This window comes from Pristis pectinata, chromosome 30 (assembly GCF_009764475.1).
Source record: "Pristis pectinata isolate sPriPec2 chromosome 30, sPriPec2.1.pri, whole genome shotgun sequence".
Lineage (NCBI taxonomy): Eukaryota > Metazoa > Chordata > Chondrichthyes > Rhinopristiformes > Pristidae > Pristis > Pristis pectinata.
Window position 1 is genome coordinate 23,230,908 of NC_067434.1, and position 25,642 is coordinate 23,256,549.

Sequence of the window (25,642 nt, forward strand, 5' to 3'; positions counted from 1 at the left end):
AGGGGCAAACACATGACTGCTTCTTGAGAGCATTATACCAGGTGGCCAAATTCATAGCACTTGCAAGTATTCCTATAAATAAATGCTTTTATTTAAGTTGCATGTACGTGATTCCTTTTTGAATGTTTTATGACGGCTGTAATGAGGAAAAGAATTATAATTTGTAAATCCATCTTCGCATCTGAATGCTAAAATGCTAAAGAACGATCTGTGCTAAAGTGCACGATAATGTCAGATTATCTCCTTTACAGCCCGTGACCCTGTGGACAGGGAAACAAATTTTTAGCCTCATTCTCAAACCAAACAAAGACTGTCCTATTAACGCCAACTTGCGGACCAAGGGGAAGCAGTACTGTGGAAAAGGCGAAGATCTCTGCTTCAATGACTCCTGTAAGTCATATGCACCTTCATGTCATCAGCACTGAATGGCAAGTTTGAAACAAACTGAACAATAACCTTTTCTTAAACATGATTTTTTTTATATATGGAAGGCACTTTTGTTCATGGCTGGTCCAGATTTGGTGTCAGTCAGACTGGCATCAAATAAAACCTGTAGATGCAGGTCTAATTTTAGTCTGTTTTTTCATTCTGAGTTTTGGCTACCTACAGTGCTTGACATTTAATTGTGATGTTTTTATACAAAATGGCATTCATTTTATAATTGAATTTTCAACCCAGAGGAACATAATGCACTGTATTCCTATTGTTGATTTCTAATCTAGTTTAAGAGCTTGCAGACTGTACCAGAGGGAACAGCGAGGTTGAGGAGTCTCTTGATACAGCTCTGCTTACTTTCCAGTTCTCTATTGAGTTATCCTTGGTATTATCACATTTAACAAAAAAACAAGAGCAAGACTATGTCATAAAACCCCTTAAACCAGTTCCGCTTTCAGTAAAGTCAACACTGATTTTCTGTCCCCACTTTCTTACTCAGTCCCATTTCCTTTGGTTTTCTTCCTATCTAAAAATGATTGGTTTCCATTTTGAAGTTATTGAGGGTCCTCTTGGGCATCCATCCCCAGTCCTGTGCAGTGAAGAAGTCAAAAGATTCACAGTACTCTGGGTGAAGATAATTCTCATCTTATTCCCCTTGGGCTATGCTCCACTAATTCCAGTCACACTTGACAGGAGAAACAGATAAGAATGTCATGCAAAATTCAAGGTGATCCCGTCTCATTTGCTAAATTTCAGAGAATAAAGATCCAACCTCCATCTCTCCTCATGAGAAAGCCTTTCATCTCTGGTTTCACTCTAATAAACCAGTGCAAGTTCAACCATTTGCAAATAAGTTTAGAGGTAAAGGCAGTACTGACTGAAGGGGAAAAATGCTCGAGTCTTCAGAGTTTTCCAAGGAGTTTGCTGATCCTAGGCATCGTGCCCCTCCATAAAACTTTTCTCAGTTTGATACTGGCACCATGGAAAACTTGTAAAAGTATGGTAATGAGAGCTATATAAGAGATTTTTGTAGAGCTGCAGACAGTATTGGAGCCTCATTTATGCACTTTTTTTTATCCATCAGAGTGCTTTGCAGAAAACATGGCAACAAATCAGCATCATTCTGCCAAATTTTGGAACATTCTTTCTCTAGATAGGTTGTTCTAACTTTTGCACTTGCATTTCTCCCACACAGTCAACACAGGAAAGCCTCGTCACTGAGAAGCAGCACACAATCACACGTACACTGACTTCACCAAATGTGTATTTGTACAGAGAGCATTCTTGGAGTGGTCCACCGAGGAGCTTGCACATACATGATGGGCCGAGTGACCTCGTTTATTGTGATGTATTTCTCTGACAACAAAGATTACAAGGATATTTGATCAATTACATGGAGTATACAGAGACTGGTTGTATGTCCCCAGTGAAATATGAATTGCTGTTGACATTTCAAGCAACAAAGCAAAATCGAATGCACAAAGTAATCCTGTAATCAGTAGGGATCACATAACGTTATATCAGGGCAGTTAAAATTGGTGTCTGCTTGTTTACTGTTATTTAGGCTACCACATTAAGCCAAAGACAAAACTTTGTACCCTGAGGTTCAGATGCGAGAAGCCTCTACTTAGACTGTTGTGGTGGAGAACAAAACTCAATTAAATGGCCGCTTTTCAATCAGAATGTTGGTTGTTTGCAATTATATCAAAAAATATTGGGCCTTGTTCATCTCTGGCAAAGTCACAGGCCTGCGAGGCAAAGTCAGTGCAAGTCTTCCTTTCTTCACAGCTTTCTCCGTTGTCCGGCTTGATGGGATTTTACTGTTCCAGATCTAATCCTCAATAGCCATTTGTAGTACCTCTGATGATCGATAAAATGCTATACAAATCTAAATTATATCTAGTAGCCAGCAATGTGACATGCGCATTTAAAAAAAAGCCATGGTTGTTCTCAAGTGGGAACGCATAATTTTGAAGCTCACTGCAGATTCCAATTAAATGTTTTATATGAATCTAATGGTGGGTTTAATTGAAGCTTGTCTTGTTTGTGGCTGTGGTCCATAATGCTTAGAATTTAAAAAATACTAGAAGTATTCAGATGGTGTCGTTGACAGTGAAGATGATTGTCAGGATTTACAGAGAGATCTTGATCAGTTGGGTCAGTGGGCTGAGGAATGGCAAATTGAGTTTAATTCAGATAAGTGCGAGGTGTTGCATTTTGGGAAGACAAATGACAGGAGGACTTTCACAGTGAGCGGGAAGGCCTGGGGAGTGTTATGGAAGAGAGGGATCTAGGAGTACAAGTACATGGTCCCCTGAAAGGGGCGTCACAGACAGGGTAGTGGAAAAGGCTTTTGGCACACTGACCTTCATCAATCAGAGCATTGAGTACAGAATTTGGGATGTTATGTTGCATTTGTACAAGACGTTGGTGAGGCTGTATTTGGAATATTGTGTTCAGTTTTGGTCACCCTGCTATAGGAAAGATGCCATTAAGCTGGAAAGAGTGCAGAGGAGATTTATGAGGATGTGGCAGGGACTCGAAGGACTGAGTTATGGAGAGCGGTTGAGCAGATTGGGACATTTTTCATTGGCGTGTAGGAGACTGAGAGGTGATCTTATAGAGGTGTATAAAATCACAAGAGGCACAGAAAGGGTGAATGCACATAGTCTTTTTCCCAGGTTTGAGGAAACAAGAACTAGAGGGCATAGGTTTAAGGTGAGAGGGCAGAGATTTAATAGGAACCTGAGGGGCAACTTTTTCACCCAGAGAGTGGTCAGTATATGGAATGAGCTACCAGAGGAAGTGATCGAGGCAGGTACATTAACAACATTTAAAAGGCGCTTGGACAGGTACATGGATAGGAAAGGTTTAGAGGGATATGGGCTAAATATGGGCAAATGGGACTAGCTTAGATGGGAATCCTGGTCGGCATGGACCAATTGGGCCAAAGGGCCTGTTTCTGTGCTGTATGAAGTATAGGGGTGCAGTATGTTTCATGGAAAACTCAAATATTCAGTGATCATAATGTTCATATACCCTTTTAATTTTTTTCCTAATATTTATGCTTGATGTGGACGCTAATTAGAAGGTTCAGTTTTAGTGATTCACCAGCACATGGATTATGCAGCCTAGTTCAAATGTTGTTGAAAATTCTGTCTGTATACTATGCACTGTTCTTGCGTCACTTGGTTTTAAGTATCTCAAATGATAAAAGCATATCTTGGATAATATAAAAGTGTCTTGTTGAACCTATTGAGATGCTTGTAAAAGTGCAGGTCTTTATTTCCATTGAAATTCTCTTTGAACATACATTTGTTCAGAAGGACCCTTTCACTAATTTCTGATATAAGTGCAGTTACAATATTCCAACTAGGCCTACTATACAGCTATTATCCCTCTAACAAATGCATTGAGTTTCTACCTTCCTGCATAAGTGCCAATTTTATTTGTCATCTTGCAGTCGTTGTAATCCAGAACAGTGAGCTGATGGCTGGGAGCCTGGATAAAGGAACTCTGGGATCAGGTTCCAAGAACAACATCTTCTACATCCTGCTGAGAGATTGGGGACAGATGGCGGCTGCAGATGCTATGTCTCGTCTTGCTCGTCTGGCTCCTGTCTATCTTTGTGAGTGTTTGCAAGTAGTAACTTGGTTGTAAAATCCTGTTGTCTGAGTAAGTATTAAATTTATACAGTTAATTATTTTAACATTCGAATTACCAGCAATAAAATTAATTAACTTCTGTTTTTTTTTTCATTTTTACCCAATTTAATAAATGCACACTTAAGCAAATGTTCACATCAAAATGATAAGCAAATGTTCAATCAATTTTAGTTATAATTACTTTGGGCCAAAATATGTGCAGTTTGCTTTTGGAAAATAATAGAAATAGTGATGTAAACACACCGTCAAAATATATTCCTTAGCTAACAGTATCATATTTGCTTCTTGTTCTTAATGGGCAAAGTATTTTCAATTAATTCATCTTGCTACGGTGCATATCATTTTCCCAGGAACTGTTACACTATCTTACCTAATGTTATAACTTCATTTTACTAAAGGTGAAAATTCCAAGGGAGTGATTAGCTGTTCTGAAATTACACACCTAACAGAGAGAATAAGAGCCTTCAGTTTCTATAAATCAAAAGTACTGTTCTACGTTGAATACACCAGACAATAACAAAACTATTTTACCCATTTGATGTTTAAAATTAACACTTTTTCCCCACTGTTTCTGCACAATTTCTGCTCTACCGTATGGATATTCTGAGCAATTTTAGAAGAGCAAATCTTGCAATGAAAACCGTAACATAAAAGTGATATCGGTTAAGATTAACAGTAAATCAAAAAGCTGCGGATGCTGGAAATCTGAAATAGAAAATACTTTTAAAGAATTTTCCACATTTATGTTTGTTTATTTAAAACTTAGCCAATCGAGGATTTTCCATTGGTATTGGTGATGTGACGCCAGGACGGAGACTTCTGAAAGCCAAGCAGGAGCTACTTGATGCTGGCTATAAGAAATGTGATGAATTCATTGAAGCACTCAATACAGGCAAACTTCAACAGCAGCCTGGATGTACAGCAGAAGAAACATTAGAAGTAAGGGGATACTAATACTTTCAAATTTAAAAAAAAATTTAAAACCTCTCACTTACTGTCTATTTCATGAACAATTTATTGCCTTTAAGAATAAAAATGTAATTCCTATGGAGTACAAAGTACTTTGGTACCTACATTATAAAACAGCATGGTTGCCGTGTTTAATGAAGAAATATGCCTGCCAAAGTTAGTCTCAAAAGTAATGTGCATGCTGCTTTTTCCCAATATGTATCTTTTCAGCTGAAACTTCTCTAGTGAATATTCAGTTGTTAATGAAAATGGCTGGCTTCACTTAATACCAATACTGACAGTAATGCAGATTTATAAGAACATAAGAAATTGAAACCGGAGTAGACTATTTCACTCCTATTACCTGGTCTGCTATTCAATAATCTCATGGCTAATCTTTCATCTCAATACCAGTTTCTTGCACTGACCCAATATTCGTTGAATCCCTTAATATCCAAAAAAATCTGTCTATCCCTGTCTTGAATATAATCGGACTTCCCAACCCTCTTGGGTAGAGGATTACAAAGATTCGCAAATTTCTTGTCTCAGGAGTCCTGAAGCGCCAGGCCCTTATTTCAAGATTAGTGATGGGAAATATCAACTCTGCATTCATCCTGTTGAGCTTCATAGGAATTTTGTACGTTTGAATAAAATCATTTCACATTCTTTTAAATTTAAGAGTATTGCAATTGTTTCCTCTCTTCAATAGGGGCACCTGCATGCAGTATGCTTGATGTGCTCTCAGCAGGTCCCTAAATAGTTAGAGAAAGATGTCTGTGCTCTTATAAACCTCTTGCAATAAAGACCAACGAGCTGTTTACCTTTCTAATTTCTTACTCTACCTATATGTAAACTTTCAGTGGTTCATGTACAAGGCCACCTAGATCCTTGTAAATTCCAATATCTTTCAGTCCATTTTGAAAACACTTTCTTTCAAAGTGTATGACATCCCATTTTTCCACATTATATTCCATCTGCCATGTACTTATCCACCAACCTTTTATGACCTGAAGCCCCTCTGCATGCTCCTTGCAGCCCACACTACCACTTAACTTTTACATTATTGGCACTTGATTCTCTCAGCCAAATCATTGATATAAATTGTGAATAAAGTTGGGCCTTGCTCACCTCTGCCAGAATCATTGTCCTGCAACAATTACTGCAGTGCCCCACTTGTCACAGGCTCCCAAAAATTCCTGCTCCCTGTTTTCTGTCCATTAACCAATCATCTCTCTTTGCTAGTACATTGTCCCCAATACCATGCACTCTAATTTTGTTTAATAATCTCATATGTAACTCTGGATCAAAGACCTTCTGAATGTCCAAATACACCACGTCCTCTGGTTTGCTATTAAATATTTTACTAGTTGCAACCTCAAAGAAAAACTTTGATTTGTATTTCCCTTTTATAAATCCATGTTAATTCTCTCAGTCCTATTATTTTTCCAAGTGCCACATTTCCTTAATAGTAGATTCCAGCGTCTTTTCTACTCCTGATGCTGGGCTCCCTGTTCCCTCTTGCCTCCTTTCTTAAATGGTGGGGTCACATTTGTACCTTCTAATCTGTGAGGAGCTGTGAGATGCAGTGGAATTTGGAAGATGAAGAGGAGTGCACTCACCATCTCCATAGCCAATGCCGTCAACGCCATAGGATGCAGATCATCAGGTTCTGAATATTTATCATCTTTCAGTGCCATTATTTCCTCCAAAACACTTGGAATAAGAGTAATGTCCCTGAGCTCATTTACTGTGGATTTTGATTCTGCACTACTTCTGGGAGGTTTTCTGAGTCCTCCATAAAGACAGACAGGTAAAATGTGTTTAATTTCTCTGCCAATTCTTTATTTTCCAATGTGATTTCAGGGTCTCAGTCTGTAAGGGAGCCATTTTAGCTAATCTTCTCCTTTTTTCCACATCTATCGAAGTCCTTAGTTTAGTTTTTATGTTTCTCACTGGTTTCATTTTCTACCCTTTCCTTATTGATGCCTTTGTCATTCATGTTGAATTCTGAAGTTTTCCCAGCCCTCAGGCTTTTATTGTAATCTTCTACACCTTTTCCTTTGTTTTAATACCGTATTTAACTTGAAATCCATGGCAGGATGGCAGGGCCACTTTTCCTGTTGGAAATTTTTTTTGCTTTAAAGGGATATATTTAACTTGTAAACTGTGTATTAGTTTTTTTTTAAGTGTCAACATTGTTTATTGTTACACCATTTAAGGTCATTTCCTAACCTACTGTATCAAAGCCTTCATGTTTTGCTTTATTCAGATTTAAGACTCTGGTTTCAGTTTGAACTAAATCATTTAAAATTTTTGTATAATACTCTTCAATAGTATGAACACTTTGCCCAAGGCCCTTTAACCACCACATCATCAGTTCACCACTGCACAATGCTGGATCTAAAATTGCCTTTCATCCAGAAAGCCTGATTGCATTGTAGTTATTAAAACTCCTGAAAATTTTGCATGAAAATTATTTGACAAAAACTTTCATGTCAGTTTATCTGTGGACATTCAGGGCATGTTTTAAAATCATATTCTATAAAATGAAAGTGATGAGGAATAGCAAGAGTAATTAAGTAGATTGAACTCTTGATTTAGGTGTTATGCTATTGATACTAAAGAGCTAGTTAGATTGAAATTAGTTCTCATGGTCAAATGGCTAATCACTTTTAATAATCAAAGTGGATACTATTGACTGTAATTGGTTAACCTTTGGTAATCTGTATAAAAATTGATGACAGTTGAAGCCATAAACTTCTAATTTTTATGGATTAAAGTTTCAAAGGATTAATGGTTTGATTATCTTGATTTCATTGGCTGGTATTTTATTCTAGAGCACCTGATTGCATTATTGTTGCTGGAGGTCAATTAATTTCTTTTGGTGCTACTGCTTAGTGAAGCTGGTCTACAAACAATATTTTCAATGTCAAACTAAAAATCTGTCAAAAGGTATGAAGATGTATGTCTGATCATTATCCTTGTTTTAGAATAATCATTTGTTGTTTGGTGTCTTCATTTCTGTGTTTGATAATGAACAAAGGAAAGTTTATAATTTATCTGAACAGATTTGGCACTTTTATCACTTCCAGGCCTTGATCCTTAAAGAACTCTCTGTAATTCGAGACCATGCTGGCAGTGCATGCCTTAGGGAGTTGGATAAAAGCAACAGCCCACTCACCATGGCTCTCTGCGGTTCGAAAGGTAACAGGGCAAGTTACTTATCTTCAAGTTGAAAATGCGGAGTATGGGTGGAAAGCCATTTCATAGAGATGTTTTGGTCAAATGCACACCTGTTTGGTTAAAGAAAACCCTGGATATTTTGAGCTATCCATGTAAGATTTCCCTTTCTTGTTTGCAGTAAAAAATTATTCTGGTATTTATATTAATTATATATCAGCGGTACGTATTTTGAGTCCAGAACCAGGGATATAGTCTCAAGATGAAGGGAACAGTCATTAGATCTTAAATGAGATGGTCTTTATAGAGAGTTGTAACTTTTGGAATTCTATACCTCGGAAAACTGTGGCTGAGTATGTTGAAGACCGAAAAAGAAATAGATTGTGAACACTGAAGAAATGGAGATGGGGGATAAGATAGGAAGTAAGCTGGAAACATAAAATCAACCATAATCTTGTTGAATGGCACATTGGGTCATACTATCTGACCACCTTTTTCCTCTGCCGTGTACTTGGTTATATGATGCAGCATCCTTTCAGTCAGATCAACGTGAAAAATCTGATAATATTTGTGTATTTAAGTTTGTTCATCTACAAGGGATAAATGAATGTTTAGTTTTGGGTGATAAATATAAGCGTCCCCTAGTCTCTTTGCAAGGATTATAGGATAAGATAAGATCTTTATTAGTCACATGTACATCGAAACACACAGTGAAATACATCTTTTGCTTATCCGCTAAAGAAGTGTTAGAAAAGCAGCAATATTGACAAGTTAACTTTAACTGTGCTCCTTTATCGTTTTCATGAGTATTACACAATTCATTTGAGAATTTCTAGCTTTACATTCCAATGGTCTGAGAGGGAATCTGTGCGTCTTTTTCCTCCTTTGCCAAAACACTGCCCCTAGCTGATACACATTCCCATGATTGCTCACAGGCATCCAGTACTATATCCATGTGATTCAGCAGTTAGAAACAAAAAACGGGTGAGTTTTCTGTTCCTTGCTGCTATCCTAACTTGTCCTATTGACAGCTGGCAGGTACAAGTGAGGAGAGGAGAACTTGTGTGACTGTAATGGAACAGAATTACTCGTTCTGTTGTCCTAGTTCTAGATTCAGCATGTGTTATTGGAAAGAAAACAACACACAGCAAGTTGTAGCTAATCTCTACGATTCAGTAAAGTGAAAGCAAAAGAAACTTACAACTTATAGGTGTCTTAACTCGCCTGTTCCGCTCGTCGGGGACTACTGATTCAACAGTAGTCAGCGGTCTCACACTTTCTCTTCCTGGCACCCTTCGTGACCCAATCCTCAGTGAAGTCCGATTAAGGAACATTCCCGAGTTCCTTTTCTGCAGTCTTTCTGGTCATCTTGCAAAGTCAAGCTTGCTACCCTTCAGTTAATTATCCTGTCGTCTTAACCACCCATAGCTTATACTTTTAAAGCAAACATATTCCACAGATAGGGATATAGACGTGCTGCAGAGTTCTCCCAGATTAATCATAAACAGTGAAAAAGATAATTCTAACCATTTCTTAACATTATGAGAAGCCAGCTAAAAAGGAGTCATGAACAGGGAGGGAGGCACTTTTAACCCTTGGCTTACAGTGATATTATCACATGAAGAATTACTACCTGCATAAGGAATTGATGGGTTGTCAGTACCATATCCCCATTAGAGGAGCACCTTTAGAAGTGTAAACAACGTTTGGCAGGTGGGACTGACCACTTGAGTTTTACACTTGGAAGAGATTAATCTGCATGATGCTATGAATGTACTTCATGACATCACCATACCATTGTAAACAGATGTGTTTCAAGGTCTTTGCCACTGAAACAGTACACTTTCAGATGGATTGCTGAAACTACCTGCTTTTCTCTTGGAAAGATCTTGTCTCCTTTTGGTGCTGCTGCATGATATTGCCATTACTCACTGTACACAGACAGCAATGTATATTTTTAGTGCTCCAGTTAAACTGCAGTTTGTAACCTTGAGGATTAAATACTGGTGTTTTTCCTTCAATCTGTCATAATGTATTAACTCAGATGTAATGGACACCCTTAATAGGCTCCTTCATCAACATCTCCCAGATGATTGCCTGTGTCGGACAGCAGGCTATTAGTGGATCCCGTGTTCCTGATGGCTTTGAGAACAGATCTTTACCTCACTTTGAAAAGCACTCCAAGGTGAGCTTGGTTATTTACACAGAGCTCTGATCATGACGTGGATTTACAATATTACTACTAATTTATATATTTTGCAAATTCTGCAGCTTCTAATTATATTCATAATTTTCTTTGTGCAGCTTCCAGCAGCTAAGGGTTTTGTTGCAAACAGTTTCTATTCTGGCTTAACTCCTACAGAATTTATCTTCCATACGATGGCTGGCCGCGAGGGCTTGGTCGATACTGCTGTCAAAACAGCAGAAACTGGATACATGCAGGTAATGGCAATGTTTCATGTCATTGCAGTAATGAGTGGTATTGGAACTGTTGAACGAACAGTTCGATTGAATATAGAATCTTCCTTGCTTCAGGTGTTTGCAGCCAATAAGAGCAAAAAAAAACAGGATCAGGAGAGCCCTTAAGCCTGCTCCACCATTAATTAGTGTCGTGCTGACCTTCTATATCAGCATCATTTTCATTGCTACCCCCATTACCCTAATTCCCCAAATGTCCTCTGAGTTCTGAATAATACAGTGGCTGAGCCTCCACCTCTGGGATACAGAATTTCAAAGCTTCACCACTCTCTGAGTGAAGAATTTCCTCCTCATCACAGTTCTAAAAGACTTGCCCCTTAATCTGAAACTTGGCCTCCTGATTCTACACTCCCAAACCAGGGGAAAACAGCTTTCTTGTATGTAGCCTGTCAAACTTTTGAGAATGCAGTCCCATTCTGCTCAATCTCTCCTTGTACAGCAAACTGCCATTGCCGGGACCAGTCTAATGAATCTTCATTGGACTCCTCTGTGGCAGGTGCATCCTTTTTTGAGTAAGAAGACCAGTATTTCAGGTGTAGTCCCTCCAAGGGCCGATATACTTTCAACGTGGCTTTCCTTCTCAGTGAGGCCAGGGTCGCCTTTACGTTTCTTTCTGTTCTCACTAACTGCTCTCACTTTGCAGTTTTGTACTCCTTTGCATTCACTCTCTCTCTAACTATCCTCATTAACTTGTCAGCCAGTTAATTTCATCAAACTTAACCTCACTCTATCTGAGGGGTTTTCTTTGTCCTGTTCATCTTCTGCCACCCTCTCTGCAACTTAAATCTACAGTGTACCCTGCATTACAGCAGTTCAGGTAACAGAAATTCACCCTTATGCAATTCACGAATCACTACCAAAAAAATCTGAGACACAGAATAAAAATTCAGTCTTACAGGATTTAAGTGAGGAAAAAAACTAAATAAACGCAAAAGGCAAATGAAACAACAAATTTCGTCAAGGGTGCGCATTCTGGAAAATCACGATACAGATGGTTTTTGAAGAATGCATCCCCTCTGTAATTTGTTTTCTCTCTTTCCCAGTTCTGACAAAAGGTCTTCAAACAGAAAAGTTAACCTTGTTTCTCTTTCCGCAGATGGTGCTTGACCTGTTTAGTGTTTCCAGCATTTTCTGTTTTTATAAAGATTTCCAGCATTAGCACTTGTCTGTTTTCCACACCTTTATGATTGATCAGTGCTACATTGTAGTTTTGACATCCATTCAAACTTGGAATAACCTTAAACGGGTGGGTCTAAGTATTATTAGTACAGTGCAGCTCAGTGCTAATTACCAAGATATCTTGAAATCGTGCAAAGCCTCACCCTGCCCCCTTCCTCTGCAGCCCAACCCCAACGAGACTCATGACATGTGCAACACTGCTATTGCTCTTGTGTAAACTACACTCATGGCAGATAGCACTAGGATGACTCCATATAGGTAATTGAGGGTGGTTTTTGTTTGCTCTGTCCAAAGGAAAATTATTTCTGATTATAAACTCTGAACCTTGAGACAGGTAGAGTCCGAGGGAAGTGCAGTGCAGAAATAGACCCTTTGGCTCATTGAGTCCACACTGCCTAACCACCCATATCTTTAAAGCTTATGATAGCTCATTAGATATCTTGGATATTTTTTTAAAAATGTGAGCTGTTGAAGACAAGGTAATGCCAGATTTTCCTTTGCATCTTACTAGCAAGTAGATGAAACTTCACAAGGTTGTCAGTCTATTATAATATTTCTATAATAGGGCCCTCAGTATTTTAAATGTATGACTGATTAATTTAACTATTACAGCTGAATCCTGGCTATCTATGGATGTATTCTCAATCTTGATGGGTGCATTTCATTTACATATAATTTCATGTCCTTTTAAATTTCTCTTTAAGTGCATGAAGTAATTTGTACGGTCAGTAAAACATTTGTTTTTCCAATAAAAATCAGAATGCCTGACATTATCTTGCATATCATACCCAATTATTCAGTGGGGACACCCCACTGCAACCCCTCCCACAACCACCATCACCATCTTCCCCCAGCAAGTACTGCGAGGGTATCATTTGGTGTGGTCCACTTCAGTGGAGATGCACTGTTTGTACTGGAGATGCCTATTCGCGTCAACCAACACTGCAGGGTATCCTCTGGTAACTAGTCAAATGGATATAACAGTTCCAGGATAGAATTGTTTCATCGCATCGACTCCCACCATCCTGTGTGTCTAAACTGTTACAAAGGTATGTTGCCCACCAGCAGAGGCTGACTAACCAACCCAAGCCCATCACAACGTGGCTCTATATATTGAATGTATGTCAGATTTGGGCTGGTTCATGCTGACTCAGTATAAATGCACTTTAGCACTGGCAAGTCTTTATTCAATGTTCACTTTAGGCTTCATTGGAAGTATCCCATACGAACAATAGCATGATTGAGGTTATTACATTTACAGCAACATTTGTGTCAGGGACTGCTGGCTCAGGTCATGTTTGGATTGGCTGTGGTCAGTTCCAAGCAGGCAAGTCCCCCAACCCACCCACCTCCCCCCAGAGAACTTAAATTCCAGCAACGTATGCATTTTAAATATGCATTCGACAGAGTAGGTAAGATCTCTCTTTGCACTTGCTGACGTTTTAGTTATGTATTAAGAAAGCCAAGATTAACATGACCGATATGTCTGAGTTGGCCATCAGTCCATTCTTTAATTTTGAAACTATTCCTGAGAGCAGTATATTAAGAAAGATTTTGTTTATTGGTTTGTACAGTTTGAATACAATAGCCTGTTTTATTTTCCCATTTCTGTTTTTTTTCCAGAGACGTCTAGTAAAATCTTTGGAGGATCTTTGCACGCAATACGATCTAACTGTTCGCAGCTCAACTGGTGACATTATCCAGTTTATCTATGGTGGAGATGGTTTAGATCCAGCAGCTATGGAAGGCAAAGATGAGCCACTGGAGTTTAAACGGGTTCTGGATAACATTAGGGTAATGAGAGCATTTTTATAACTTGCACCATATTGTGATATGTGCTATTTCAGATAGTACAAAAATATTGCTTCTACCAACTATATTCCTGCAAGATTAATGTTAAATATATGCAAAGAATGCTCTTGCCTTAATTTCATTTGTTAAAATATTAGTATTCATTAACAACTTTTATCAGCCAGTGGCTGAAGATGAAGCAGGGCATATGAAGCAAAGGGAACAGTCTTATGGCCATAAGAATGTCAACTTGTGATCTAAAGAGTGGTGCAAACTGAAATAACAGCAACTTCTCCCAATAGAAGTGGGGTAATTTAATCTGAAAAATGCACTGTGGAGAATAGTAACATATATTTTGTGCATAGAATTTACATCACAACCAACAGTGTGGTCGCCATGTTTAATTGATGGGGGAATGGCCCAAATATCTCGCTGTTGTCTGCAGAGATGCCACTCTATGTGGTCTCAAAATGGTCTTCAAAACAAAAATCTGCAAAATTAATTACTATTGTATCCAAGTTAAAGTTGAAACCAAAAGATCCTGTTTTATCTTTTGAACCTTATTTTTTTTTCACTATGCAGCTGTCAAACTTTTTTTTTCTCTTTTCAGAGGATTTTTTGAGGATTTTTTCCCCAATGTTTTTAAAAACTCGAACTGATGAGCTGAAGAAAACGTTGAGTTCTGACATTTGTTCTGTGAAGAATGCTTTTTCCCGAAGAATATTTGATATCACGGTTTTCTCAAGTATTCTGGCATCGCCTGTCCACCTCCAATAGGCATAGATCGGAGGACCTTATCTATGCCCCTCATGATTTTATAAACCTCGAAAAGGTCACCCCTCAGCCTCATTCACTCCAGGAAAAAAAGCCCTAGTCTATCCAGTCTCTCCTTATAACTCAAGCCTTCCAGTCCACTTAACATTCTCGTGAATCTTTTCTGCACCCTTTCCAGTTTAATGACATCCCATAGTGTAGAGTTTCAATGCCGTAGTTACAGGCATAGAGTCAAGCAGCATGGAAACAGGCCCTTCAGCCCAACTGGTCCATGCTAACCAAGAAGCCCATGCAAGCTAGTCCCATTTGCCAGCATTTGGCCCATAACCTTTTAAACCTATCCTATCCATGTACCTGTCCAACCGTCTTTTAAAAGTTGTTATTGCACCTGGCAGCTCATTCCAAATACATACCACCCTTTGTGTATAAAAAGTTGCCTCTGAAGTTCCTATTGAATTTTTCCCCTTTCATCTTAAATTGGTTCCGTTGGGCAGGCCATTTTCGCATGCCTGAAATGGAACTCCTGAAACAGACACTATTCCGGGCTGGGTCATGAGGAAGAGATTACCTGGCAGTCAGAGGAGAAGACTCAAAGATGTGCTTAAAGCCTCTCTGAAGAAATGCAACAATCTCACTGACTTCTAGGAATCTCTGGCCCATGATCACTCAATCCCATCTCCGAACTACCCACCCACCCACCCACTCCAGCAGGCATCTCCTGCCTCATCTGTGGAAGAGTCTGAGGTTCCCCCGATGTCCCCATTAACCACCACAAAACAGAGTGAAATACTGAACAGTACAGCACAGGAACAGGCCCATTGGCCTACCATGTCTGTGCCAACTACGATGCCAAATTAAACTAATCCCATCTGCCTGCACATGCCCCATATCCCTCTATTCCCTGCCTGTTCACGTGTCCATCTAAGTGCCACCCCAAGTACATTTACACAGAACCTACACCACCACTCCTATTAACGATTACCTAGGACATACAGACATATAATACCACTCCTAATACAATTACACAGCGCAAACATCTAACTATAAAATTGGCTGTTGCTCTACCTCTTGACTAGCTGTACAAAGACTACTAATGACAGGAAGGCTGCATGTTTATAAGTGGTTAGTTACCTAGACATGGAATCAATCCCTCGGCTCACAGGCGATCCGTTTCCCTCTGGAGGATGGGGTGGAGTATAGTAGTGGAGAAGTTGGTGCAAAGCATTCCTGCTTCTGCTAGCTACAAGCAGTATAATTACTGCATTTACATTTGCCCAGAAGTCTTGCTCAGCTCCCTGCAGCCGGCCAGTTAATCGAGGCCCAGGAAACACTGCTGTGAAACTTGCAAAGCAGGTTAAATCTGAGACTGCTAACCCATGAAAAAACATTTAAATTAGCTAGGTGACCAGACCTGCACACAATACTCCATATGTGGTCTTACCAACATCTTGTACAGCTCTTGTACTCGGTGCCCTGAAAAATGAAGGCAAGTGTTCCAGATGCCTTCTTCACCACCCTGTCTACGTGTGTTGCTGTTTTCAGGAAACTGTGTACCTGTTCACCTCGGTCTCTGTTCTTTAACACTCTCCGTGGCTTTGCCATTTACTGCACAATTCCTGCCCTGGTTTAAATTGCCAAAATGCAATATGATTTCAAGGCATTTGTCATGTGAACCCATTTATGTGGTTGTCCTTGGAAATGTTTGATCACCATGTATAAAAGTAACCAGAGAACAGATGTACTATTTAAGATAAAGGAACAAGTGTCAAACTGTTTCATTTGAAATTACTTTTCAAAAGAGATTCTGTCTCCTGATATCTTTTGCTTTTCTTCACTTCCTAAGGCCATTTATCCATCCCCCAATGAACCACCTCTGAGTAAGAATGAAGTGATTCTGACTTCTGAGGCGATTATGAAGAGAAGCGAGTTTATGTGTTGTCAAAATGAATACTTGCAGGTTAGCAAAATTCTTATTCTTACACCAAAACGTATTGTATGTTTGGTGGAAATGAAACTTCTGTCTCCCGTTGCTTTATTTTCCTGTACTGACTAATCAATCCCATTTCTAAAGGCTCTAACAGGGACCAGTTATGAGAAATTCATCGAGGTAATGATTATGGTTGTGTGGCTTGGGTATTTTTGTCTTGGGGACTCTTGTAAATGCCTCCTTTATTAGGCTGCTAATTACTTACTATATCTGGCTAAAAAAGTTAAAGCATTTACAAAATAAAGCTATTTATAGTTGTCACTTTGTTAACCCTATATCAGTATGTCTTGATACACTACTATTCATTCTTTTTTAAAAAGAGTGCTTTCTGGTGCAAGCAATTGTTTTGCTGCTGATCTAAACCTTAAAATGCCCTTCCAGGCTCATCTTGAAAGTTTAGATTTTTAATTATCTTTAATCTTGAAAGGAAACTTGGGAGGACAGGATCCCTTTCATATCTAAAACTAACAAGAAAAGACTTACAGGTGTTAAACATAATGGGCCTCGCACTTAACATCCACAGAGTACACTTGCTCTACCACCAGTTCCTGTTTTACAATGAATGGCCATGATGAGACCCTGGAGTAGGTGAACCATTTTCCCCCACCTCAGCAGCCACCACTCAGTGAAGGCAGACATCGATGAAATTCATCATCGCCTTCAGTGTACTAGCACGCTCTGTGGCCATCTGAGAAAGAGAGTGTTTGGACGTCAAAACCTCAAACCTGGCACCATTGATCCCTGCCCTCCTGAAACTTGAACCATTACAGTCAGCACCTAAAAGCCCAGGGGGGCTAACACTAACATTCTCAAAATCCTGCAAATCCATGGGCATGAAAAGTGAACACCAACACGGTCACAGGCTAACATCCCCAGCACTGAGGCTTTCATTACACTCAGGCAGCTCCTCTGGTCAGGCCACACTACTCTCATACCCAATATCAGACTCCTGAACATAAGAACAGTACAGCACAGGAACAGGCCCTTCGGCCCACAATGTCTGTGCCGACTCAGGATGCTGCTTTAACATCGTCTCTGGGGTGCTGTTAAAGCAGCATCTCCACAGTGCAGCGGAACAAAGTTACCATGAAAGTGAGAGAAATTCAGGGGCCTGGGGAGGAAACGGGATACTTTCCAAGCAGACGCATTATTCCAAGCTCTCTCACAGGAAGGGATTACTGGGTGGACAGGGATGGATTCAAGGGTGTTCAGTGCCCAATTAAACTGGGAATGCCTAGCCATGGCTGCTGAAAGTAGAGGAGGAGTATTTGAATAGGCATCGAGAACCTCAAGCACTTGTGTCAGGAGCACACAAGACTAGTGTAATTTGGTTTATTATTGTCACATGTACCGAGGTACAGTGAAAAACTTGTCTTGCATACCATCCATACAGTACAGATCATTTCATTACATCAGTGCATTGAGGTAGTACAATGGAAAACAATAACAATCCAGAATAACATGTTACATTTACAAAGAAAGTGCAGTGCAGGCAGGCAATAGGGTGCAAGGCCATAACGAGGTAGGTTGTGAGGTCAAGAGTTCATGTTATCATACTAGGGAACCGATCAATAGACTGGTAACAGCGGGATAGAAGCTATCCTTGAGCCTGGTGGTACGCAGGCTCAAGGCAGAAGGAGCACAACATCTCCCAAACTACTCGCCCGTTTGCTCCATCAAGCATGTCCTGTCCTGCCAGTGGCAGAGTTTGCAGGTCCCAATTTGGCCGTAGAACTGCAGCCAAAACAGGCCATCCTGACCCTGAGGGACAGACTAAGAAGAACTCAGTTGATCTGTCTTTGGCCTTCTGTAGCTTCCTACTTTCGTGTACGCAACTTACTCTGCTTCACAACTTTTGTCCTCAAAATTACCTACCCCCTCTGGCTGTTAAAACTGGCACGAGTGGGGATGCAAGACAACAATCACTTCATCCTCTTTATATATCAGTGAATTAGATGAAAGTATAATGGTGGTAAGAGAAACATCACCTGACTCAATCCAACCATCAGATGACATTCCCGTTGCACATGATCTCTGATTTCCCAATCTGTTCCCAGTTTGTGTCACAAGGCAATAATTGCCAGCCTTTTGCTAGAGATTTATCAGCACTGAAGACATTTGACACTGATTTCTTCTCTTTCGGGGCAGATATCAGCTGATACACTTTCATTCCTCCGTGGTATTTCGTGGGGGTAGCTAAACAAGGGTTAGGCTAAGTCATGCTTTTTGTAATCCCAGTGCAACTACTCATAATGGGCCCAGTTTTGAAAAGAAGTGGCATCGGGGTCAGACTTCTTTCACAAGCCTGGAAGTTCCAAATTTGCTGACCACTCTGCAGTGACATTTTCATGACCACGTGCCAGTGTTGGACTCTTCATAGCACAGCGTAGTGTAACACAGACTTATTGGAGTTGCCCGGGAATTTGCGCACTGACCCTGCACCAGGTTAGACTGGTGCTGGATTGTTGTTCATCGAAATGGAGCAAAATGGCTGTAAGGGAGCAAGTTAGGTTAAAGTTTTTTTTTCTAATAAATTGAGCTCAGCTAAATGTTAAATTTTTAAAATATTTTTGAGTTTTAAAATTTTTCAATACTCTTTAAAATTTGAGAAATTTTGACAACCAACTACCCCAGGATGGTATGGCTTAGTTGACTATAGACTCTTTTCTGCTATTTTGAGGTTGAGGCTTGATCTTCTTTCGATAGTGTATTATCATCTCAGTGAGGAGTGGGTGACTTGATGGTTCAAATTGACGAGGAGGATCTGTGAGAAATGTTTACTTATCATGTAGATCGTGGGCAGCTCGCTGCCTGCAGCAAGTTCTGTCTCAGTGTTTCACCCAATTAGTGGTTTCTTCAAATCTTAACATTAAGTATTACTCATCAGATTAGTGCATTGGAACGAATAAAATCTGGGAATCTTCAGCTGTTTTGATTGAAAATGGAAAGTGCATGATTATTTTGATTTGGCATGGTGCTTTGGAATAACTTAGTTGTGACACTAAATGAGTAATTGTGATGCATCTTTTGTACATGAAATGCCAATTAATTTGATTTGTGAACGAGCAATAAAGCATCCTCTACTGTTTGTTCTAACTTTAAATCTTTTCCTTAACAATAATGAGTTTGATTTTCCAGGACTAGCCTCTATTTGTTTTGCTCTTGTTGAATTAAATAAAGTTTTAACACATCCAATGAATATTAAACTCTATGGTAAATGTGTGAAATAATCAGTGAGTAAGAGATTTAGTTATTCATCTCTGCATCAATGATAAATAATTGGATTTCTTGCAAAATATTTTAAATTAAATCTATTCTGCTTTCTATACTGCTTTAGGCAATCAGAAATTTTATCAAGGATTTTTCTGATAAGATCAAGAAAACTAGAGATAAGTACGGCATCAATGACAATGGAACCACTGAGGTACGGCATTCTCTAATACGTATGGAGTGTATTTGTCAATACGTAGACAAGATGAGATAACATTTGATCTCGTAATCTGTTAAATTCAAATGCTATCATGAATTATGTTTACAGAATTAATAAACATAAAATATATTTACTTTAGATTCTAAGGGATTGCTTATAAAAACAAAACTCTTGGGTTACTGATATCTTGTTATTTGATTAGCCTCGAGTTCTGTATCAGTTGGACCGAATCACACCTACACAAATAAACAAATTTCTAGAAACCTGCAGAGACAAGTACATGAGGTAAGATATCTGGTGTTCTATTTTAAGTGCAAATTGTCATTAATTTTCAGCATTCCATCTCAAAAAGTAGTTTCTTTCCGATAGTATTTTGCAATGTACTCTTTTGGTAAAATCATAACTACATTTTAAATTTCCTGTGCTTCATTTGGAGAAAGTGTGTTTAATCTTGAGCCATAATACTAATGTTGAAGCACATGTTGCCAAAACAATGTAGTTTGCTTTTCCTGGCTTAATATAATCTTTCTCAAAAGGGGTTCTCACATTTGGACAGTGCTGAGAATTTTTACTTTTGAAAGCGGTCAGAGTGAAGAAATTTAGAATAAAGCATTTGGTGAAAACCTAGACAATGATAAAAATACAATTTTGCTTGAAAATTCCAATACAGAAGTTTTAAGGCTTGGTTTATACAGCATTCAGATGGGTTTGATTTCTTTATATTCAAGGTCATGGTTGAGAAGGAGCATGTCTGAATGAACTATACTCTGATTCAACCCGCAATGCGGGAGGATGCCAAGTCTGCCTTGTAGTATCCCTGATAATACAGATATACTGCATGTTGCTGTCATGTGGAATTTATTTGTCAGCATTCTTAGTAAAATGTGTTAAGATTTACTTTACCTAATAAGATGAGTAAACTTAGAAAGGAAGAACATAAAAAAAACTTTAAAAGCAAGTTTTACCTTTTACCTTTCATGGTCTCAGTCCCAAAGTGCTTTAGAGCAATCAAGTACTTTTAAATTGTAATGTAGGGAACTGTGTCTGTGAGGATTAAAATGAATGGAGATGACTGAATACATTATGTTAATACTGTTGATTGAATAACTAAGTTGGGAACCAGGGGGGAATTCTACTGCTCGTATACATGTAGTATCATGGGATCTGTAATACCTGAAAGAGCAGGAAAGGTCTTGGTTTAATGTGCCATCCAAAAGATGACATCTCAAACACTTCCTCAACGCCTCACTGAAACATAAACCACAATTATGTTTGAAGTCATTGAGGGTGGGACGTAATTCTGAACCAAGAACCTTCATACGAGCTTTCGGTCTAAGACATTACATTTGAATTTAATTCAGAATTTAAATTTAAGTGTAGCAAGGACAAGCCAGGGAACTACAGGCTGATCAGCCTGACATCAGCGGTGGGGAAGTTACTGGAGAGAATTCTGAGGGACAGAATCTACCAGCATTTGGATAGACAGAGTCTGATTAGGAGGAGAGCATGGCTTTGTACGTGGGAAGTCGTGTTTGACGAATCTTTACGAGTTTTTTGAAGCGATAACCAAAAGGGTAGATGGGTGTAGGGCAGTGGATGTTGTCAGGCCTTCAACAAGGTCCTACGCGGTAGGCTGATCTGAAAGGTTAGATCCCATGAAATTCAGGTAGAACTAGTTTGGGGATTCAAAATTGGCTTTGGAGGTAGGAAGCAGAGAGTGGTAGTTGAAGGTTGTTTCTCAGAATGGAGGCCGGTAACTAGTGGTGTCCCACAAAGATTGGTATTAGGACCCTTGTTATATGCTACTGATAAAAAATAATTTGGATACGAATGCACAAGGCTTGATAAGTAATTTTGTGGATGACATGAAATTAGGAGGTGTTGTTGATAGCGAAGAAGGTTATTGTAGTTTACAGGGGGATCTTGATCAGTTATGGAAGTGGGCTGAGGAGTGACAAACGGATTTCAATTCAGGTAGGTGTGAGGTGATGCGTTTTGGAAAGTCAAACCAGCGTAGGACTTGTACTATGAACGGTAGGGGACCCGGGAACGTAACGGATCAGAGGGACCTAGGAGCACAAGTGTATAGTTCGTTGAAAGCGGCGTCACAGGTAGATGGTGGTGAAAAGGACGTTTAGCACACTGGCTTTCATTTGTCAGGGCATTGAGTATAGGAGTTGGGACATTATGTTGCAGGTAGAGGTTTTTGGTGAGGCTGCACTTGGAGTACTGTGTACAGTTTTGGTCACCCTGTTATAGGAAGAACATGGTTACACTGGAAAGAGTGCAGAAAAGATTAACGAGGATGTTGCCAGGACCAGAGGGCCTGAGTTATAAGGAGAGGTTGGCCAGGCTGGGACTTTATTCCTTGGAACTTAGGAGAATGAGGGGAGACCTTACAGAAATGTTTAAAATAATGAGAGGCATGGATGGTCACAGTCTTTTCCCCAGGGTAGGGGAGTCCAGAACTAGGGGGCAAAGGTTTAGGGTGAGAGGGGAAAGATTTAAAAGGAACCCGAGGGGCAACTTTTTCACACAGGGTGGTGACTGTATGGAACGAGCTGCCAGAGGAAGTGGTTGAGGCAGGTATAATAGTATAATTTAAGAATCACTTGGATAGGTACATGGAGGGGCGGGGCTTGGAGGGATATGGGCCAAACGCAGAAAATTGGGACTAGCTGGGTGGACGACGTGGTCGGCATGGATTGGTTGGGCCGAAGGGCCTGAATCAGTGCTGTATTGCTCTATGACTCTGATTTTATAAGTATTTGCTCAGAATCATGCAAAGGAAATGGCTTGGAAAAAAAATCTATCAATTGAGTTGATCTGTTTTGTGGGGAGCTCGTGTTATCTAGAAATTGTTTCTGTTCTATGATGCAATACTAGCTGGACCTCAGAACTTATCATTCAAGGTAAGGTTATAGACTGGGATAGACAGTCTGCATCCTGATATTCGTGGAGATAAATGCAAGTTAGATAGACACCAGCAGATGGAGCAAAAACCAAAAATATTGCCTGCAAATCTATGATGATTGTATAGTCTTAACCTATTAAAAATAACCTTTATTTTTAATTGTGTTGAATAGCAGCAAGTTATTGTCTTCAATAAACTGAAGGGATGGTGGAAGCTGACTTAATTGCAAATTTCATAACTGTGGTGATGGAAAACTTTGTGTAAATAGACTGATGTCCACGAGTCCTTGAGCAGAGCTGATTTGATGTGTGCAAAATCATGAATGATGTGGATCCAGTGGCAAAATGGTTAGCAAGCAGAGCACAGATGTATGGTGACTGCCAAAAAGAAAATTAAAAATAACAAGCAGAAACTTTTTTTATTCACACAGTCATGATGTGCAAGATCCTGCATTGAACGGTTGGTGTCAAAAGTTGATTGAAAAACGTTTGAAAGGGATAATTTGAGGAGGCAACAGTAAAAGAGCACAAATGTGTGACTACTTGGATGGCTCTTTCAAACAGTTTCTGATTTAGATCTGAAATGACTGTCATATTAAGTACAGTGAGCCTGGTGTGAATCAATTCACTGCCAATCAATCCTATCATAACAGACTGTCCTCAGAAAACCTGGAACAGCAAAATTTAGTTCTGATTAGATCTTCAAAATCCAAACCTCAGTAAGATGAACTCAGATAAAGTACTTATACAAAATATCTAGAGGTTCCAACAGGGTGGGTGTGAGGAACATGTTTCCCTTGGCTAAAGAGCCCAGAGCCAGGGGTCACAGTGGGATTGGACATTTTTGACTGAGAAGAGGAGAAATTTCTGCACTCAGGAGATGGTGAATCTCTGAAGTGTTCTACCCTGAGGGCTGCGAAGCTCAGTTAATGATTGCATTATAAACCAAGATCAGTAGATTTCTGGAAATTAGAGGAATGAAGGGATAGGGCAGGAAAATGGTGTTGAGGTAAGAGATTTTCCGTGATCTCTAATTGCTGAGTAAGCTTGAGGAGTGAATGACCTACTTCTATTTCTGTATTCTTGTGTTATAATTCAAAAGTTGTATTTAAAGAAGAATGGCTCTTATTGGGACCTTGCCAAGCATACAATCTCTGATGAAAATTCACTGATGTCAGAAGTGTGATTTTTTTTTTCCTGATCTCTCTCATATTTCTCTCCTTAAGAGCGCAGATGGAGCCTGGTTCTGCTGTTGGTGCGTTATGTGCACAGAGTATAGGAGAGCCAGGCACACAGATGACATTGAAGACCTTCCACTTTGCTGGTGTAGCTTCCATGAACATTACCTTGGGTGTACCCAGAATAAAGGAAATTATCAATGCATCAAAATCTATAAGGTAAATTCAAATATAGTTATTTTTCTCTGCCTGTATTTTTATACATGGGATCAAGTTATAACCTGTAGTTCTAATTTAAAAACAGCTTGAAACACAAGAATTGTTAAATTACAATTAATATCCGCTGGCACTCAATGAGATTGGTGTTAGGTACTAATTCAGGAAATTAGTCATTGGTTTTTTTAACATCCGTTTTCTTCTATATGGATATTGGACCACAACTCCCATTATTTGGGAACATTGGGGTGTTGTCAAATGCTGAGAAAGTGGTGAACAAGGGGAAGTTAGAACATCTTGATCAAGGATTGATGCATGAAACACCAAATATGCTTTTCATTTCAACAAAACATTAATAAACAGCGAGTCAGTGGCTGTTCTTTGTACCTCTTCAGGCTTAATCAAAAGATGCTAAAACTTCCTAAACCATGTCAGTTGTAGCAATTATCAGTAGCTCAGATTCAGTGCAATTATGGATTGTTCCTGTACTTTAATTTCCTGAATAACATTTTTGTATATTATCATTTTGGCAGAAAGAACAAGGGAAACATTATAGACTAAATGGCACAGTTCAAAAGAGAGAATGAACAGAGGGGTTTGAGTTTATATGGATTTTAACCTTTGAAAGGTAGCAGGGCATGTTTGGAAAGGGGTTAACTAAGCATAGAGTAATCCTGTGATTCAGACTCAAAGGGAGATGAACGTAAGAAACACTGGTTAGAACAACTTGGGACCTCCAGTTCTGGTCACCTCTCTTGAGGAAGGTGTCATGGTTTTATAAGAGGTCTACAAAAATTTTATTCCTGGGCTGAGGGTGTCCAACTGTAAGATTAGACTGGAGGGAGTGGGGATATCTTTGTTGGGGCAAAGAGAAACTATGAACTGAAGATGCTGGAATATCGATGATGCTGGAGGAACTCAGCAGGCCAGGCAGCATCCGTGGAGAAAAGCAGGCGGTCAACATTTCGGGTCTGGACCCTTCTTCAGTACTTAAGATAGGAAAAGGAAAAGCCCAACATATAGGAGGGAAAAGCAGAGCAGTGATAGGTGGACAAAAGAGGGGAGGTGGGGTGGGCACAAGATGGTGATAGGTAAATGCAGGTAAGATATAGTGATAGGCAGGTACGGGGAGGAGGGGAGAGCAGATCCACCAGGGGATGGGTCAAAGGTAAGAAGGAGAAAAGCGTAGGAAAAAAAGAGATGGGGTAGGAAAGGGAAGAAAAGAAGAGGCATGTTTAGGGGGTGGGGGGTGTTGAGGGGATTACGTAAAGTGGGAGAATTCAATATTTATGCAGTTTGGCTGCAAGGTTCCAAGGTGGAAAATGAGGTGCTGTTCCTCCAGTTTGCGTTTGGACCTCCTGGCAGTGGAGGAGGCCAAGGACTGACATAACTGTGATACTGTGGGAGGGGGAGTTGAAGTGACTGGCAACGGGGAGATGCAGATCGCGGTTACAGACGGAGCGCAGGT

The 25,642-nt window shown here is 39.6% G+C and overlaps 1 protein-coding gene across 1 annotated transcript in view; it reads left to right on the forward strand.

Moving 5' to 3' along the window:
* polr3a (polymerase (RNA) III (DNA directed) polypeptide A) overlaps nt 1–25,642 on the forward strand; it is a 62,976-nt gene that overhangs the window by 27,795 nt on the left and 9,539 nt on the right. The window contains exons 14-24 of the mRNA XM_052041473.1: nt 252–390; nt 3,899–4,063; nt 4,867–5,039; nt 8,141–8,252; nt 10,295–10,413; nt 10,533–10,670; nt 13,509–13,679; nt 16,294–16,407; nt 19,775–19,861; nt 20,070–20,152; nt 24,007–24,177. Of these exons, the coding sequence (XP_051897433.1) occupies nt 252–390; nt 3,899–4,063; nt 4,867–5,039; nt 8,141–8,252; nt 10,295–10,413; nt 10,533–10,670; nt 13,509–13,679; nt 16,294–16,407; nt 19,775–19,861; nt 20,070–20,152; nt 24,007–24,177 (1,472 nt within the window). The remainder of the gene's footprint in view (nt 1–251; nt 391–3,898; nt 4,064–4,866; nt 5,040–8,140; nt 8,253–10,294; nt 10,414–10,532; nt 10,671–13,508; nt 13,680–16,293; nt 16,408–19,774; nt 19,862–20,069; nt 20,153–24,006; nt 24,178–25,642) is intronic.